General features: G+C 44.0%; 1 protein-coding gene across 3 annotated transcripts in view; it reads left to right on the top strand.

Moving 5' to 3' along the window:
• Positions 1-19,420, top strand: part of COPZ1 (coatomer protein complex subunit zeta 1) — a 45,722-nt gene extending 26,302 nt beyond the window's left edge. For 2 of the 3 annotated variants that reach the window (XM_029595154.1, XM_029595153.1), the window contains exons 5-9: positions 1,046-1,101; positions 6,816-6,893; positions 7,046-7,097; positions 15,753-15,791; positions 18,688-19,420. In XM_029595154.1, coding sequence (XP_029451014.1) covers positions 1,046-1,101; positions 6,816-6,893; positions 7,046-7,097; positions 15,753-15,791; positions 18,688-18,735 — 273 coding nt within the window. In that variant the 3' untranslated portion in view covers positions 18,736-19,420. Of the gene's footprint in view, positions 1-1,045; positions 1,102-6,815; positions 6,894-7,045; positions 7,098-15,752; positions 15,892-18,687 lie in introns of all 3 variants that reach the window. The other variant, XR_003855577.1, reaches the window with a different exon arrangement.
• Positions 19,421-20,282: the final 862 nt, after the last annotated feature.

The raw sequence follows: 20,282 nt of genomic DNA, 5'->3' as shown, positions 1-20,282 counted from the left end.
GTGACCCAGAGCACTAGGAGAGCACGTGGACTTAACATAAGGTGATAGTGTAAAGAGTCAAGTCCAGCAAGTGGGAAAAGTGAGGTCAACAGGAGAGAGCCCTTTGGGGTAGATTTTCAAAGGGGTACGCGTAAAACCTACCCCAAACCCCCCCTGCACGCGCTGAGCCTATTTTGCATAGGCTCAGCGGCGCATGCAAGTCCCGGGGCTTGCATGGAGGGGCGTGTAGGGGGCGTGCCGGGAGTGACGCGGCGTTTCGGGGGCGGTGCCGCGGGGCGTGGTTTCGGCCGGGGGCGTGGCCGCGGCCTCCGGACCAGCCCCTGGACCGGAACATGGAGCGCGGCAGCTGGCCCGGCGCGCGCAAAGTTAGGGGGGGTTTAGATAGGGCCGGGGGGGGGGGTGGGTAGGTAAGGGAAGGGAAGGTGCAGGGGAGGGGGGTGGAAGGAAAGTACCCTCCGAGGCCGCTCCGATTTCGGAGCGGCCTCGGAGGGAACGGAGGCAGGCTGCGCGCCAACCCCGGATTTTAATGGATACGCGCGGCTACGCGAACAAAGGTACGCGTGTGCGCAGATTTATAAAAATCTGCCCCTTTGTGAACAAATCTCACGGAGGTGGCCATCTACCAAGGAAGGAACCTGCCGAAACTAGCTCACCTCAGGATGCTGGGCTGCAGCAGAGCAGTCAGTAATATCAGCTTGTCTCCTTTCTCCTACCCCCTCACAGCTGAGAAGGACATGCTGACATTGCTACCTGCAGAATGGATGCTCCCATCCTGATACACCCATAACCTTCATACAGCATGGACAGTGGAAAAGAAACCTCAGCACCCAGATTACCCCCAAAGTATAAATACAGCATGGACAGCTGCTGAGACCTTGTAGGAGGGAGACCATGAGGCCATGCACGTTATCTATTGCAGGGAAACAAACGCATAGCTTTGACATCATGATGTGCTCTCTATAATATGTTTTTCTGGGAGTCTGTAGGATGCGTGCTACCCAGTTTAATCACAATTTCTCTCACTTTATTGTCTCTGCTGTTCTAGTTGATGCTGATGGCGGTTTTGAATTGCCTGTTTGATTCCCTGAGCCAGATGTTGAGGTAAGAAATTAAAAAAGGAACCCAGCTATTTTCAGAGAAAACTCTTCAGGGCTTTGTGTCGAGAATGAATCAGGAAAGGACATAGCAAAACTCAAAATTGTCAGTTTTGTGTTGAAAAAAAAAAAAGAAAGAAAGAAAAGAATGTAAATTGTTTTAGCTGGTTTTTCACAGATACGCCTTAAGACTAGGGAATACCTTGCTGTAAGCATTGATACCTGCCGGAGTATGCGTGAAACAATTGACGTACCTTGGGAGCGGAATAAGAGAGAATCTTGTATTCCTATGAGAGTCTGTGCATTACTGTACAAGTGAAGTAGAATGAAAGTGAACAAACTACACACACTTGTTTCTAAAGATTGGAAAAGAGAGGAAAAAGCAACCTTTTTAAAGTTTGGAAGGTGGTTGAGCACCTGCTTGCATTGCCGGCTCTGGCGTTTTAGCTTACCTGGTGCAGAGAGCGGCTGCCCCATTTTTATTATTATTTTTTTTTTTATCCAGAAGTTTTCTCCTGCTCCTATAGGCTTCCAGCCCAATTGGATCAGGACTGGGTTTGGCACCATGCGTCCTTGTTTGCAAATTCCTGGGGATTTTCCTCCTATTTGATATCCTACTTTCCATGCAAACTGCCCCCTCTCACCCATGCCATTAGTCTGGTACATTGCAGCAACAGACCTAGGCTGGTGGGCCTTGCACCAGGGCTTTATCTGGAACCCTATAATCCTGGGCCCTGAATCTGGCATAATGAGTAGGGACTCTTTTGCTACCTCTGCCCACCCCCCCCCCCCCCCCAGCCTCACCAGCCTGGAAAGTAGAAGACCTGAGCTGGGAATGGAACCCAGGTCTCTCTGCATTGCACTTAATTGGGCCAGCTTTTGCTCATCTGATCAAAGGAGGATACCAGGGTACTTGGCCTGATGAGAGATGAATGGAAAGGAAGTAGGGGAGAGGGTGTGAATGATGGTCCTCCTGACCAAAGCCAGTTGGGAAAGAATGGAGAGAAACTATTTAATGATCTCGTGATGAGAACTGAATGGGAAGAGGAGATGGGGACCGTGGACGATGATTCCCTGATGAGGGGGTGGATCGGGCATACTGGGAAAGGCAGGGAGCCAAGTGATTGGGGGGGGGGGGGGAGGAGTAAGGAGAGACTGTGCATCATGGGTAGGTGCAGGAAGGGTAACAAGAAAAAAGGTAAATAAGATGAAATGTGGAGCTGATAAATCAAAGGCTGATAAAGGGGTATGGCGTGCTTGAAGCAGTTTTTCATCATCATTCTGCAGTGATCCATGTCCGAATTGCTGGATGAACATTCTGTTGATGAGAAAAACAGAAAAGTGGCTGTTTAATATAATCAGTGTCACTATTGAACACAAGGTTTTATTAAGAGGTATCAAACTAATAGAGCAAATCTTGGCAGTCTGACACAGGAATCAGACTGATGGGTTTCATTCAGCCAAACAAGAAGTCCTTTGAGACTTCTATAAGGTCTTCGTGCGGGAGGGATGTATATGGGATTGACTGACGTGTCTTTAGCCCTGCAAACATGACCCAAAGTATTTTACATGGCTGCAGTGTCCCTGCAGATTCAGTGAGCTGGTTAATATGAAGAAACAGCTTTCTGGGGGTCTCTAGGTTTCCAGTTTTGTGCTGTATTCACCTCCGGCGCTATTTCCTTAGTTAAGTTAGGGTGAAAGGGTCTCTTTCCCAGCTTACAGATACATAGTAGAACGAATGCACCACTGCAAAGTTATGAAATTTAAAAAGAAAGCAAAATTGATCAGCTCGGTGGTAGAATTACACATTGCGATGTGAGAGACCTGGGTGCAACCTCTGGCCAGACTTCTGCTCCCTAAGCTACTGGGGATGCTGCAGAAGCAGCATTCGCAGTCCCTGGTGGGAGGGAGTCTTGATTGTTGCTCAGCAGCAGCACCTAGTGGTCAGGCATAGGCTCCATTTTAGTTGAATCTCAAGAAAGATATAGTTGCGATGGAGAAGGTACAAAGAAGAGGGACCAAAATGATAAAGGGGAATGGAACAGCTCCCTTATGAGGAAAGGCTAAAGAGGTTAGGGCTGTTCAGCTTGGAGAAGAGACGAAGGAGGGGGGGATATGATAGAGGTGTTTAAAATCATGAGAGGTCTAGAACAAGTAGATGTGAATTGGTTCTTTACTCTTTCAGATAATACAAGGACTAGGGGACACTCCATGAAGTTTAACTAGTAGCATATTTAAAACGAATTGGAGAAAATTCTTTTTCACTCAACACTCTGGAATTCATTGCCAGATGATGTGGTTAAGGCAGTTTGTGTAGCTGTGCTTAAAAAAAAAAAAAAAGGTTTGGATAAGTTCCAAGTCCATAAATTGCTATTAGTGAAGTTGACTTAGGGGATAGCCACTGCTTAGTAGCGGCATTAGTAGCATGGGATTTATTTAATATTTGGGTACTTGTATCCTGGATTGTCCACTGTTGGAAACAGGATGCTGGGCTTTATGGACCCTTGATCTTATGGATTACAGAGGGGTCAGGGAAGAGTGAAGAGGAGATATAAAAGTAATGGTGGAGGAACCCTGGATAGTGGTAAATGAAGGCTCATTTTGCTTTAGCCTCATTAGAGACCAGTTCTTGAACTGGAAGTCCAGAGGAGCAGGAAGAAACTGGCAAGCAAAGGAACTGGGAATCAGAATATGGATAATGCAGCAATGCTTTTAGATTAACCCTGCACTCCCTCCAAAGTGCTTGCAGAAAGGATGCATCGTTATTACCCACTTAGAAGTCCATAGTTTATCTGCTACTCAAGGATGACAGATTGAGTCAGTATGACAGTCCTGGCCCTCATGAATTCATACAAACATTAACTGTCTCTCCTGGCTGGCACTGTCTAATGCAGAGTCACCCAGGTTATCCTGCAGCCAGGCCTAGCGCAACCGGGTGTGCACACTGTGCATTGGTACAAGGCAGCACGTCTGGGAGGGCGGCGGCAGCAGGAGAGGCTGTGGGGTCACCGGCGGAGCTTAGCCCGCTGGCAGCCAAAAATGAAGAAAGGCCACGGCAGTTTCCACTTTTAGCTGTGTGCGTGCACACAGCTTTCCGGCTCCTCACCCCACTTCGCAGAAAGACCTTCAGTATGGCTGAAGAAAGAGTAGCCCACGGGGCCATGGTGGAGCTCATCCCACCACGGCCCAAAGTGAAGAGGAATAAGGAGGCTGCGGTGGAGCCCATCCCACCGTAGTCTGGAGAAATGAAGCTGCGTGTGTATGTATGTATGTGTGTGAGTGAGAACCTGTGTGCATGTGTCTGTGTCATAGCTTATGTGCATGTGAGTGTGTGTCTGTGTGAGAGCTTGTGTGTGTGTCAGCTTGTGTGCATGTGTCTGTGTGCAAGTACTTGTGTGTGTGTTTGCCTGGGAGAGCCTATGTATCACATGTAGGATCTCACAGGCAAGCTCACATCTACACATAATGTGTCGGAGGGAGAGAGAGCAAGTGTGTGTGAGAGCATAGGCATGTATATAAGAGATGGAGTGTGTGAGAGAGTGAATGTGTGTGTGTGTGTGTGTGTGTGTGTGTGAAGGTAAAGTTTGTGTGGCTCTACCTCCCCAATCCAGGTGACTGGAAATCAAAACATCCCAGGTATGGAGAGCAGGAGATTTTTTTTTAATCCTTATTAGTTTTAATTATTGGGTGTAACTTGATGTTTCTACTGTTTTGAAATATTTTATTGTTTTTTTGGAAATATTAGAACATTTTAATTATTGGATTTTTTTATTCATCAGATGTTTTGAAATATTTTATTGGTGTTTGGGAAATTTTGGATATTCTATTTAACTGGTTTGAAATTTTCTTTTTATGACTGATTTTATTATTATGATTTTATATTTCTTGATTTTATTATTTAATATTGTATGAAGAATGGTAATGTTTCTGTTTTTCCATTGTTGCTCTGCTTATAGGAGTAGATTTTAAAAGGGTGCGCGCGCTACCCAGCGTGCACACATGTACTCCTGATTTTATAACTTGCACAGGCGCACGCAGGTTATAAAATCAGGAGTCTGCGCGCACAAGGGGATGCACAATTGTGCACCTTGTGCGGACCGAGCCGCGCTACCCTCCCCCCAAAGTTTTATCATACTTTTTGCACCTGCCTGCAGCCTGCTGGCACACAATCCTCTGACACAGCGGCAATGACCCTGCCCTGCCCACGCTCCGCCCCTTTAGTAAAACCCTGGGACTTACACGCGTCCCTGGGCTTTACACATGTCGCTGGGCCTTTTTAAAATAGGCCCGGCGCGCGTAACCTTTTTAAAATCCGGTCCATAGAGTCTGGCTTGTTGTGGGTTCCAGTTCAGTTCTTCTTAGCATGTTTCTGTTTATACTTTCTGGTCTCTTTGGTCTGTATTTGGTCAGGGTCTGTCTGTGTTCTCCGTGTGTGACTGAGGTGAGGTATTCTGCTACCGTATAATTTATCTGCGGTGATCTATAGCAGTCCGATTTGTTCTGTTTCCCTAATAGGAAGTGGTGTTTTTAGGGCCTGATGTAATAAGTGCAGTGTTACCTTTTCATAGATAAGGTTTTTACTGTTTGAGTGCTGGCAGTTAGGGTTGTTTTGGTATGGGAGATTTACTATATTGTAATGGTAATTCCATTTATTCATGGCTTTCTGAGGGCCAAGCCCACACCCAGCACACTTTATAAAAAATGTAATTCCATAGGAGTTCCAAGTGTCTTTTTTGCAGGATTTTCTGGTTGGCGCCACAGCAGTGCATATAAATATAATGTGCATGTTGTAAGTGATATTTTGCCTCAGAAGACTGTACTCTTGAATTTTTTTTTTCATGTAAAATCTGTTATGCATAATTGAATTGTGTGTGTGTGCATCTGTAGAGGGAGTGTGTGTGTGTGTGTGTGTGTGTGTGTGTGTGCAAGGCTGTAAAGTTTGCTTAGGGTACCTAATACCCTTCCCTATCCATGGGTTCTGGGCGGGGGCACCTGTCAGTTTTTAAAAATATAGATTGCAGGAGGGAGCTGGGCTTTTTTTGATGAACATGGGTTAGAGAATGAATGATGCAGGGGGAAGTACAGTAAAGATAGCACCGGCCCTGCCTGCAGCCTCTTCTTCCTCCTCTACCACCTACCACTTTTTGTAGCTCATGCTTCTGCCTTGTCAGAGTGCACCATGGAGCCTCATTTCTAGCGGGCAACCATGAAATTGTAAGCTGCTAATCTGAGGAAAAGTGGACACCACCTGAAAAATCAAATTGTAGAGAAAAATGTATTTTTGCTTTGATTGGTTGCATTGTATGAAAGAGAAAATGTACTTTCTCTTTCCAGTCTGTTCTGCCATATCAAAACTCAAATGATGGTTGGGTTAGTGCTGGGAAGAAAGGCGATGGCTAAAAAAAAATGTAAAAGTGGGAGACATAGGCTATAGTGTAATACAAATAGAGGTGCATTCCATACTTTTCTTGGCATCGCTCTACCAGAATAATTTTGGGAGCATGTCCCTTGTGCACGTTTGGCCCAAATTTATCAGATATGCTGGAACCCCGGGATGATACTTGCCTATGAAATTTCAGGCATTTCCATGTACAGGGAGGGCCTCCGATCTGTGGATGATAACAATAGGTGCTCAGCACTGATGAAAAATGTCTGAAATGGAGAATCCCTTTCAGGGGAAATAGAAGCTGTTCTACAAACTTTTGTCTTTTGTCACACTAGGAAGAATGTGGAGAAGCGAGCACTGCTGGAGAACATGGAGGGGCTGTTCCTGGCTGTGGATGAGATTGTGGACGGAGGGTGAGTACACGAGCACTGCATGTCAGCAGTACTGGAAAGTGTCTGGCTGTGGTAGGCCGTGGGGCACTGGGAGGAGTTTGTGAATTAGTAGTATATGATCTCACAGATTCTTGGTCCCTAGTCACTAAGAGTATATTTTCTTGATGTTGTAGAGTGATCTTGGAGAGTGACCCTCAGCAAGTGGTGCATCGTGTGGCACTACGGGTAAGTGAGAATTCATTGGGGGCAGAGGGGAGGCACAAAGGGGCAGATGACCCGTCCCACTCCTGTGGTGCAGTTCTTCATTGATCACATTACAGTGCACCCTGTCCTCACTCCCCTAAGTCAAATAATGGATTCTTAGCCATAACCTACAAACCTATGGTTTAGCAGTGAAAACATGATATTTTTAAAAAATGCCTTCACGGTGGTGGCTCCAGAAATGTTTGTATGGGGTTGGGGGCGTATTTATTTTATTTTTATTTCTTGGCGGTTTACAGCAAACATTCACTATTAGCACAAATAAAACATATTTAAAAACTTTATCAAAGCCATAAAAAACAAAGCACGTACATATTTTAATATGTACGTGTTGGTCCTCCCAACTCTCATTTACGATATACCAAGATCAAGTTGCCTCCGCAGCTAGGTGCGGGCACAGTGAATTTCAGGGTGAGCAAGCACCAAGCGCCTTTCACTGCAGCCAATCAAAGTGGTCCTGTCAGACTGGGAGGGGTACGCTCCTTGTTTTGGAGGGCTCCCACCCACTTCTGCCCTCCCCTGTCCACCTGGAACCACTCTTGTCCCTTTGATTAGTAAGTAATTTGTAAAGGAGAATTTAAAAGGTATCTCCAGAGATCTGTCTCTTTTGTTTTTCTTTTATTTTTGTAAATGTTTTATGAAGACACACTCAAAACTCTGAAGTACAGACAATGCATCTGGTGACACTAATTATAGACATGAAAAGAAACTTAACAAAACAAACCACATTTAATATTACTATACCAGTCTCAATAATCAGGCCTTATTAGACAATGAGTATCAGACTCTCTGTTAAGGGTCCATTGCTGCAATTTCCACTGCCTTGATTCTTTAACGTTCCATCTGCAGTATTATCTACCAATAATACGCTATAGTTAGACGGGTAGTACCTGATCAGTCAACCTATGAGTAAAGAGAGAGAAGCCCAATAAACATACGGAAGGTTGAACTGAAAGAGAAACCTTGCTGATCTCTGATATGAATTGTACAACTGATAACCACAATCTTGGACATGTCCACAATAAAGTTCCATCCAGAACTAAAGGAGCCTACTGCTCAGAATGTGCACGCATGCACGCAGATCCATGGTCTGTGGATCCGAAAACCGCCTGGGCTCCTGTCAGTCCTCATGAACCCCTACCCCCCCCCCCCCCCCCCCCCAACACATCCTGAAAACTTGGTGTGGATAGGATACCAAACAAAAAAAAGGTTTTAGGGATACACACACAGAGATCTCCCGAAGCCTTCTTTTAATTTGGAAAATGGGCTAAAAAGAGCCAGTCTACCTGTGCCTCCTCCAGCAAAGAGAACTGGGGTGGCCAAACTTGGGGAAAAGAATAAGGTGTTCAGTGCGATGCGAGCGAGTTGAGATTCTCTCTGTTCCGTCTTGCTTCCAAACTGGTCTACCTGGCTCCATCAAGCGAGCTATATCTCTTCGTAGTTGTAAGTAAAGGTACAAGGTATATTGGGTATTTGAAATGCTGAAACCGGCTCTTAGAATGTTTTCATTGCTTGACCCCCTACACGAATGACCTAACTATCTGAGTCCATTCTGAAGCCAAGTAAACCCATTCAGAGAAAAAGATGATGACAATTGTGGGTTTCCTAAATAACAAATTTTTTTAACAAATCGATTTCTCCTTCCCAGTTTCTTATTATTTATAAACCATACTTGGGAAATGTGGGTATCCTAGAACCAGGAGTCATTTGTAATGCTGCAGCTAAACTACAACCATCCACTTGAACCTCTGCTATAGAAAGCCAAGGCTATGCGAGCACACATGCTATCCTAGCAGCCCAATACTGAAGATCTAGCCCACCAGATTGAAGTGGAAAATGTAATCTGAAACTGAAAATATCATGCCTAAGCACTGTAAATATAACAGATGGCACATCACATGGGACGAATTCAGGTATTCAGAAGAGATAGGGTAAGACACAATACTGATCCTGCCCATTCACGAGATGGGTAGCGAAGTCATTTTTTTTTTTTTTTTAAAGATCAGACCCTAATCAAGTTGAGCACCAGAGTATAGTTGAATTTAAATAATTTAGCATATTTGAGGAAATGTATATACCTAGATATTTGAAATTGTTCATGGCCATCTTAATATTTCTCTAACAAGGACCTCCATGAACTTCTGGTTTTATGTGAAAAATCCCCAGTTTTAATATAATCTATTTTGAAACCTGAAATCTGGAAGTACCTATCAAGGATATCCAATAAGGGGAGTAGGGGAGCTGATCTACTGAGATTAATAATAGAGAGAAGAATATCACCTGTGTTCAGGGAGATTTCATGCAAGGAGCCATTAAAGTCAAAGCCAGTGAGTGAATGATAGTTTGATAGCATGGGAAGGGACTCTATCGTGAGATCAGAGAGTAGATGAGATGGAGAGCAACCCTTCCTCTAGCCTTGGAGAATTGGAAACCACTTGAGCACAAGGACCTATGTACAGTGGCTGGACCCATGAGAGAGAATTATCAGGAAAATCCCATCTTTCTAAAGTTCTAAAGAAGTTCTGTCAAAAGCTTTATCTGCATTGATAAAACTCATCTCCCCAGGTAGTTTGTGATTCTTAGCTCAAAGAAGGATATTAAACATTATCCTTGTGTTGTTAACTGAGGATCTGCTGTTAATAAAGCCAGGACTTGTTCATAAGAGGGTTCAGTCCTGTGCTGCATTAAATAAATAGGTCTGTATGCACTGTACTCCAAAGCGCATTTTTGTTGAAAATGAATATAATTATCGTCTCAGTTAAGTTAGCGGGAGATGATCTAGGCTCTCTAACAGGGTCATTTATCAAAATGCATTATGGCATTAACGCATGCGATAGTTATCGCAACTCGCAGCGTAAATGCTAATTTTACAAATGTATTCAATGGGGCGGGATTGGGGAGGGGTTTTGGCGGGATCAATTAAAATTGGGGGCATTATCACACTGTGCGATAGTGTAATGCGCACTATCACATGTTTAACGCCGGAAATGACTACACCTTTTTTCCTAGCGTTAAGCTGTGCGATATGCCCAAAACAGCCGAAACACAATTTGCAATAAATATCACAAATTCAGTTTCAGGCATTTTTGGCCAAGGGGGGAGAGAGAGAGAGCCTCTGGGGTGGCACATATAATAGTCAATTTTTTTTTTTTTGCTATAGGTGGGCCAGCTAGTAGCTTGAGGAGAGGATTTGGTGGTGGTCTAGGGTTTTGGGGCCAATTTTACATGCAGAGTGAGACCAACGAATAAAACAGTAGACCTTGGTGAAGATTTGACATGATTTGGAGTGAGGAAAGTCACACACAGAAGAGATTTCTACAATGTACTCTCGCCCTAGCTTGATGGACTCTCTACCAGGGTACTATTAAGCTAGGGTGAGAGAACACTGAAGTAATCTCATCTTAGTCTGACTTTCCTCATTCCAAATCATGTCTCTCTCCCTCTCTCTCTCCCCCCCCCCCCCCCCTCTCACACATTTTGCTGAATCTAGGCCTATGATTATTAAAGAAATTAATATTGAAATTCTGATGGGTAGAAAAGATTTATAAAACTATCCGTGAACGCTGTCCAAGCCTGGTCTCTTCCCCAGGGCCATAGCCTTAACAGCCATAGAAATATCCTCTATGGTAATAGCATCTTCTATGGGGTCCACAAAGTTTCTTCGGAAATGTAGGCAATGACATCTTTCCTTAAAAAAAAACAAAAAACAACAAAAAAACTTAACATCCACCACTGTATTAGATGCAGGTATAGAATAAAGCTTAGAAAAGTTATTTAGGGAAATAAAATTGATCTCAGATGGAAGATAAAACACAAACGTGTGTGAATCCCAAATTCCACAGATCAGAGCCTGCGATTTTGTTCCTTGCTGCCGTAGCCAGCAGAGATCTTACTTTTTCTCCATGTTCATAATATTTGTTTTGTAGTCTTAAGAGATTTCTCAGTGTTAGATGCCCTTAAGGTTCTCAGTTCATCTTGTGCTGAATTCAACAATTTTTAGGTCACAGAGAACGGTCCTCTTGTCTTTCATCCAGATCAGAAATCTTTGAAAGCAGTTGTTCCAGAGTGTGAAACCTAAGCTTGTTAAGGTGACCGTAACACGCTATAATCCTTCCTCTCAGATCTGCCTTCAGCATTTCCAGTCTTAATGTTGGTTTAAAAGTGAAGGAAGTATTATGCATATTCAGTTCAGTGATAGTTTCCCTTACAAGATTTTTTAAGTTCTCTTTTCCTAAAAGTAACAATTTTTGTGAGCACTCATTGCAACATAGCTTGAAAATAATCGAGACAGGGTGGTGATCCAGAATGTAGCAGGATAAAACAGAAAATGTGATCGTAGTTTTTACAACAGTCGAGATTATTTTTTATGTCTGTTTTAATGACTAAAATATAGTCTCCGCATGAAGGATACATATTTCTCCATATGACCTTGAGCTGGAATATATTAGTTTTTTCTTTTAAGACTATTAGGGAGAATATTACCCAGAGAAGAGCCATGTGATCTGTTCACCACAGAATCCAGACACACATTCCAATCCTCTCCTGTATAAAGCACAAAAACATCAAAGCTATAAAGGAATGAGAAAAAGGACTGGGAAAAAATATTTGGTCTGTAGATGTTCACTAATATAAATTTATTTTCTATCAACAACCAGGGATGAATTAGCCATGACATGTGGGTAACATCATCTGACAGTACCAAAACAGATCTCTCTTTCTCTAGTGCAGTAGTTTTTCCTCTACTGAGCATGCACGGTAGTTTCCTCTCGTGCGCTGCTTCACGAGTCCCTCAGTCAGCTTTTGACTGCACTACCATTTGGACACATCTTTTTCACTTTCTCCCGCTACGTTTTTAACTTTAGAATTCTATTTCTCAAGTTTTTCTGCCTTGCTGCCTCAGCAGCGCCCCCAACAGCACTTTTCGGTGCTCAAAAAAAAAAAAAAAAAGAAAATATATAGCTTTTGCTGTTTTGCAGTGGAGTTGTCAGGCCATAAAGAGCCGACTATTAGCAGCTTCAAGCCCTGCATCTGTGAGAGAATGATGTTCATCATTGATGTCCACAAACTGTGCTACCAGTTTTTGAGATCCTGTCACGAAACCACCAATTGTTACATTTGCGGCTGGATGTCACTAAGGTCACAGAGGAACAGGGTTCGCAAAATGGCCGAGCCCCAGGATCATACTCATCCTTTTCCTCCTCCTAACCGGTCACAGGGGTGAGGTCTTATGCTTCCCGCCAGGACTTATCAAAGGGATCAAGCATTTCCAAAAACCATTGTGCTTTGGCCGATAGAGAGCATTCTCAGTATCACACATGCACCATGAGTCTTTGGCACCACAGGAACGGGTACTGGCCGAGTCCAGGAATAATGCTGTGACATCAATGCATCTGGGGCTGTTAGTGTAGTCGGTGCATAAGATATACCACAGTCAGGACAATCGGTGATGCACTCGGACACTATTGACGCACCCAGTGCCATTGAAGCAAATGCTGCCAGAGTGGGCGGCAAAGTCTAAGAAGCCTTTGACACATTTGGCTCTAGCGACACAATCAGGGCTGACACTAAAGAGGAGCATGTCCTCTTTGCTTCCTTCACCCAGAGTGTCTTTAACTACGTCGTCTTGGTACAAGTTGGGGGCAAAGCCCAAACCTCCACTGCTGAACCCTGGGCAGGTTCCATCCTCATTTCTGGCAAGGAAAATCCCCTCTGGCACTATCCCATCTTTATACTGGAACCCAGTGCAGGAGTCTTCTATCCCTGCTTGCACATTGGAGTCAGCAGACCAAGAGCTGGAGTTCCTGACGAGAGTGCCTCTGTGGAGCTTGGTGGAGACATCACAGAGTGATAGCCTCATCGTGGTGTTGGAGGAGGATGCACTGGGCACGGATCCTGGACAACCCAGCCAGCCCCTGGTTCAGATTATGGAAATATTTCAAGCATGGTTTATGGCCCTGTCCATCAAACTACCAGGGACATTGTACTACTCCTACACAGGTTATCCCCGCCTCAATCTCCCATGTGTGGGGATTAGTCCTGAGGGGGTCAGTGGTTGCCGGTATTGCTGTAGTCCATCATTCCTCTGTTCTATTAATTACTGGAAGATTCCACAGGGATGTTGTCAGATCCTCTCTTTGGACCCACTGGAGTGCACCTCACCTCCCGAGGTCCTTTCCTACTCTTTGTTTTTGGATAATTTGGGGAAGATGCTTAACATTTCAGTCCAAGTGAACCGAGATGTTCGACATCCTGCAGATGTTGGAAACTCCGGCAGAATCTGCAGCCCTACCAGTACACAAGATGTTGCCTGACCTTCAGAATGTGCGAGTCCCCAGCCTCTTACACTCCAGTGGCTTGGAAGCTGAATCTGAAATACAGGTTGAGCACTATCCAGGGTTTGGGTAGTTCAGCTACCGCACCAATCCATAGTGGTAGAATTGGCCCTGAAGAAGACGAAGAAATCCAGATTCTACTCAAATTTGCCCCCCTGGCAAGGATCCCAGGCTTCTCAACACTTGGCAAAACGTTCTTTCAAACTGTCATGTTAAACTTCAGAATAGCCAATCAGCTGTACTTCATGCAATATAGATAAGAAAATATGCCATCCATGGCATGAAGCTGTACTTCATGCAATATAGATAAGAAGATATGCCATCCATGATTGTATCAGTCGTATGTGGCTGGCAATGTTGATCTTAGGTGAAGAGAGAGAGTCCACTTGCCAACATTTCAAGAGGCAGAAGAGTGTGAGCACCACCTCACCTGTTCAGTTTGAGGCCTTTGATTCGGCAGCCAGGGGTTTGGTGGCAGCCATCAGGATCAGATGTACACGACAAACTGGCAGATGTTCCTTGCCTGGGAAAAAGGTCTGAGAGACTGTCATGTGGTTCTGCAAAGCTTGTCATCGGTGGGTGATCAAGCTTCAATGGCCTGCAGTCTGCATCACATGGATAGGTGGTCTTTCTATCAATGCCAACTGTTCCGGAGTTTTCAACGCTACTGGTCCCCACCAGCCCAGTAACTCCGACAACAGCAATGCCTCTCGATGCACTGGGTCCCCCCGCTCTAAGCGCTTCCGGCCAAGCAGGGGTTCAGCTTTTTGGCAGTTCAAATGGACAATACCATTCAACCAGACCCCATCCACAGAGCCATCCACTCCTGCATCAAAGGATCCTCCAGTGGGCAGACAAATCCAGGAATTTTTGTTTGAATGGAAGAGTATTACCAGGACTGTTGTTTCTGTAGCACTTTTGTTTCTCCCAAACCCCTGCCTCTTCTCCATCTTTGGTTCTCATTTCGGATCTGTCTCAAATACCTCGAGCTGGAATCGCTTCTACACCAATATGCAAAAGAACCAGTTCCAGCCCAGGGTCATGGCTGGGGTTTCTACTCCCACGACTTCCTTATACCTAAAAATCCGGAAGGCTTTTTAGACTTATCCTGGAATTACGAAGGCTGAAAAAGATATTGCTATGGGAAAACAAGACTTACGCTCTCCATGCACACTGCACTCTGCAGATGAGGAAAAAGTACATTAAAAAAAAAAAAGCAAAAGGGAAAAAGTTAAAGGAGTTAGCCCCAAAGGGTACAATCTAACATACTAAGCAACATTTGAAATGAAAAGAGCAGCAAAAACTGCTCGAACCTTCATTCTAACGACTCTGGGCTGGCACCAGTTAAGATTTCTAAATTGAAGCCCATTAAACTGCCTATAGGCCCATTCACTTCATCACTTCTGATTTTTCTAACATATGTCTCCGCATGTTTTTGTTCCAGCCGACCTGCTGTTACAGCAGTTTTGTTTTTCAGATTAACATATTTGCCCATGATGCTTTGCAGAAAGCAAATTAAAAAAACATAGCCTTAGATTGATGGCTTTGCAGAAACAGATTCTGTGATAGCTCTGCTCTCAACTAGCTCCAGTGTAGCATAGAGTAATAGTATATATATCAGTAGTGGAGAAAGCTGGATTTTTCTGTAGGTTATGTTACTTTTTAAAGGAACAACAAGAAAGATATGAGATTTAAAGATTGGAAGAGGCAGGGATACAGAGCCTCTTGACCTCTAGGACTGGATGGCACAGGAATGCAGAGCATTTGTATCTTGTTGGTTCAGACCCCATGCACTCTGTTTCTGGTGTGTTAGAATAGGGGCAGTAGTTGCTGGATATCATTGTTTAGGTGCTGGAGACAACTGAACTAGTGCAACACACCAGTTGCGTAAAGTTCATGACATTGTATAGTGCACAGTGATTTTAGATGTCGCATGGAGGTGTCTTCTCAGGAACTTCTACAACTGAAGAGTCAGTACATGGAATGTGAGGGTCATAGAATCTGGAGGCACCTAGAAAAAGAGAGGGTACAGGAGACAAAAAATGTGCTGCTCTGTACAATTTGGAATATTTAATATTTTTTTCATGTTAAGTGTGGAAGCCCCCATGGAAATTATGATTCTGTTTCTTAACTCTGCACTTAAGGATGTAAAAGTCTGGAGGACTGGCACTGCGTACACATTTTGCTAAGTAAGGAATTTAAGCGATAACCCTTAGTCTCTGGGTCTGAATTAGTAGTCCCTGCCACTTTAATCTGGTTGCTCATGTTCTTGCCTTTCTCTTTTCAGGGAGATGATGTTCCACTCACAGAACAAACGGTGTCTCAGGTGCGTGGAACTTCTTCTGGCTGTTAGATCTTCACTTGTACAAAACCCAGAATGGGGAGCCCACAAAGCTGTCCACAGGGACCAGAAAGATACTAGCTATGTGAGCACTGGCCCAGAAAGGGCCACTCGTACAACCTGCTTAATAAGTGTAAATGATTCATTGTCAAATATAGGGGCAGCCTTTCTGGCTTCTTGTGTGCCTTGCAAACTCCTTCCTGAAGTTTAGTTGACTCTAAATCTCATAGTTAAGTGCCTCACATGCCTGCTACAGCCCCATTTATGCATGGAAATACAGGCCTGGATGTACATCTTGTTACTCATAAGGTGGCGGTTCCAAATTAAATTTGATCAAAATTGTGGACATGTGAGGAGCAAAATGAATGCACAAGTGGTGGTTGATGGGGGCCCCATCAGGTTTTTCTGCAGGAGATGTGCTCCTCTGCCCTTGCTAGGAGGCACGGAAGCTCATGAAATTGTGTTTTTCAGCTTCTGTAATTCCTGTCGACTTGACTTTAAATTAATATTTAAATTGCTGGATGGAGAGATTCCAAAGATTAGCTCTGTAGGGTGGTGGTGCCCAGACTCTCACAGGGGCTGCTGAATTTTGATTTCAGGATAGAAGGAAGAAATTGGCAAAAACCGTACTAGTACCGTTTGAATCCCCAGAAGATTTTTATGGGGGAGAGTTGGTTTAAGAGTAAAATAAAAATGCGACTCTCTATGCCTTTGCTTCCTCATTCTCTCCCAAGCCTCACAAACATCGGATGTTTCTAATCAAAAATCAACCCTCTCTGGTTAAACTGACAGTAGCCTGTGTTGGGCTAATGATGAGTGTTCACTTGCTGCTGACCTATCTGGACGGTTCAGCGGTCAGCTCGTTGAGTTAAGACTCTAGAGGTGGCACCACCACCACTTATGCTTACTGACCTGCTTTGGGGGAAGCGGAGGGGATTTACAGAAGAAGCAACTTAAAATATAAATAAAAAACAAGTTTGCCAAGTCATACGTAATTTATAAGTTCACATTTCAGCTCCAGCCTAGAAACCTAATGTGGGCTTGCAAGTTATGTATCCTCTTGAACTACATTTAGAGTTCCTCTTTTCATTTTAGAATCTTCTACCTATTAGTCACTGCTCCTATTTTTGCAATGTTGAAGTTGTTTTTCTGTATTTGGTGACTTTCCTTGGATAGTTAAATGCCATATTTTTATTTTACAAGCCACAGGCTGAGTCAGTGCTGGTTTTATCCCCATTGCATGCATGAACTTGTAGCTTCAATTTCTCTTTTTAAAACAGAACAGCGAAGTCATATATTACTCCTAGGGGATTTCTGTGCAAATTGTAAACCCCCTTGTACACAATGATTTAAAATTCTGCACACTTGGGGCCTGATTCACTAAGCTGTTTTCCCATAGAATGGGAAAAAAGCCTTGGTGAATCAGGCCCTTTATTTGTTAAAATAACACATTACTGTCTTTTGAATAATTAATTTGAAATGCAATACAGAAGAAAATGATACTCAAAGATGCCAAATTAATATTTTTGTGCAGAGTTGCCCAGAAGTACTGTGATAGTACATTTATAAGGCCATGCTTCCACTCTCCTGGCCTTATCCCTTCTCTGCCCAGGCCAGACCACCTCTGCTGTCTCTCCTACCCTTCCCTCCATTTGCACATTCTCTTCAACCCAAGCTCTTTCATATTCCCTCTAGAAGTGATTCTTCCACACTATCTCCTCCTCTCCCCCTAGGCTCAACCCCTCCACCCTTTCTCCTCTTCCTCCCCTATTTGTCACTTCAATCTCCTTTGCAGCTCATCCTCACTAGCCTCCTTCCCGCTGGGTATGGATTGAAGCTGCTGTGGACACCCTTCTGAACTGCACGGGAAACTGTTCACACTGCCACCTTCAGACCCACATGAGCCAGTGTGATGCCACTGATGAATCGTTCTGGCCCTCATGGGCCGATGATGTCTGTCTTCCCCATGGTGTCAAATTCTGTGCAGAATATTACAATTTTGAGCAAATTCTCAATTGCGCAGAGTAATAGATGCAATGAGGGTTAAACGAGGACAGACTCGCCTTGTTCTGTATTGCATGGAGCTCCCTGATCACCTTAATTTAACTTCTGGTATTGCTATTGCAGACATTTTTGGGTTTGACTGGAATTAGTTATGAGATGGTTCCATGTTATCTAGATAGATCCAGCCCTGGACTTTACCTGTTTTATGGACTTGTATTTCTGTTTTTCTTAGGCCCAAAAAGGGACTGAATTATCCCAACTCTGAAACTTGTGAGCAGTGTTGTCAATTGATGAGGCTTCAGCCCTGGTTACTGTCCATTTATGCATCTATCAGCTGCATTCATAATTATGTATTAAAAAAATGTACAAAATATCTCTCTAAAGTGAGAGTGCATTTTACATTTACTGGCCTCATGTTTGGATTAGAAAGGGCTGACCTGGCTGAGCATTCTGGTTGCAAGTTCTTCAGGTGTTTCCTGGGAAGTTTTAAATAGCAATGGGGAAACAGATTTGTTGGAGGGTGTGATTGTTTAGGGGAAATGGGGGTGAGTGAATGTAAAATGTACTCCTGTTTGAAAGAGGGTTTTTCTAAAAATAAATAAATAATGTAGATAATGTAATTATGAATGTGGACAGTAGCTGAGACTGAATTCTTGATGACTGGCACCTCTCTGCTCATAAGTCTTTAAACTTTGGCTAAGTCAACCCTTTTCCATGTCGGTTATCATATATCCAATATAGGTACGTGAATTCTTTTCTGTGTTTTTCTTAGGGAAATCAAAGCTCCATGCATTAAAATCAGGGCAGGATGAACCTGTCCTGAAACAGATGGGGGTCAGTGGCCAGAACCTGACAAATAGCTTTCTTCCCTCCGCAGGTGCTGCAGTCGGCGAAAGAGCAAATCAAGTGGTCCTTGCTGCGATAGCCCAGGCCCATCCATGCAGCGCTCTGCACAAACGATCCATTCCAACTCACTGTGATTGTGCATGTCTTCAGTCTTTGTTGTGTAGGATTTTGTGTATTACATTCTGACCTTGCAGGTTTTTGATCACTCGTTGCCTGTTTGCCAGGCCCCTGGAGACACCCCCCCCCACCCCCCGTCCCACCTCTGCTCCATGCCTCTGAGGATTTTGGTTCTTAGACACTTGTTAAACTTGTTTCTTCGATGTGGGACTACCCAGCAGCTGGATCTGCTACTGCAGGTTCCAACGTCTAGCCCTGAATATGTCCGTTGTGGTGATGTCGAGCATGATAAGTGCTGCTTTTGAATTGGCCGGGGGCCGCCATGGGTATTAAGTACATTGTATGTAACAGCTGAATCCTCTGTCCATTTTATAATTGCAGTTTTACAGGGTCCAAAGTCTTCAAGGATTTACTGAAAGAAGAAGTGAATCTCTTTTCTCACCTACCAAGTGCATGCTGAATCTCATGTCCACCTTTAACCCTGGTCTTCACTGGCCTGGGGCAGAGACCTTTTCCCCTCTACGAGGCTGCACAGATGATGCTGGTGTTCCATGTAAACCATGTATTTATTTTAGAATCAGTACAATTACACTGGTAGCTGATGGTCCTTGTGCCAAGTATCCTGAAATAAAATCCTTTGTACAACAGCTTCTTGTGTGATGAGGGATGATAATGTGGGGAGGAAGGGCAGGGAAGGAGTTGAGTTGCTAACCAGATAATATCCTGGTACCCCAGGTATTGTACCTCTGTGTGAGCTTGCTTTGCTGCTACAATTTCAAGAAGGGAATACATGCACACCACTCCCATTAAGGAATCAGAGTTGTGGAATTTCAGCATCTGCCCTTGTCTGAATCAAGCACCCTTGGCATGTCCTACCAAGGTTGACATAGGGAGCTAGCTTGTAGTCAGCCATTGGCTTAAGTTGCTAACAATCGTTGACCCCTCTTAAAAATACTCTTAATGTCACTTAGATTTAAAAATATATTGAAAAGTCCAATTAAAACTGGCATCCCCGAACAAAGTCACTAAAATCGGAGAAAATCAAATCTTCCCAAAATGGCTGAATTGTGACAAATTTTTGTCTCAAAATAAAATGTCTCTGTGTAATGTAAGTAAACTGACCAGTGGTACAATAGGTGTCCTGGTTTCAATGTCAGACTACCTTATACAGATGGCATACCTAATTTTGTTTTGTATTTCGGTATTTGTGTTCCTGGGCAAGAGCACTTGGTCAGTACTGCTGCAGCTGCTGCTGCCATTGGGCCAGTATTGGCTGCAAGGGAAAACTCTCCATGAATCTGGCTCAGGACACGTGTCCCCTGTGTGCCAGCATGGTGTTTGGATCAGTGCTACCTGTAGTGGAAATGCATCCCCGATATCATACTGGGAGAGGGGAGGTTACTGTTCCCTCTGAGCCAGTGTCCTTGCATGGTGTTAGGAGGCATTCTTCCCTCTCGGCCACGACTGACCCAAATACCAGGCTGGGACACTAGATCAGTACTGGCTCCA

This window comes from Rhinatrema bivittatum, chromosome 3 (genome assembly GCF_901001135.1).
Source record: "Rhinatrema bivittatum chromosome 3, aRhiBiv1.1, whole genome shotgun sequence".
Lineage (NCBI taxonomy): Eukaryota > Metazoa > Chordata > Amphibia > Gymnophiona > Rhinatrematidae > Rhinatrema > Rhinatrema bivittatum.
This window is presented reverse-complemented; position numbering and strand designations above follow the sequence as displayed.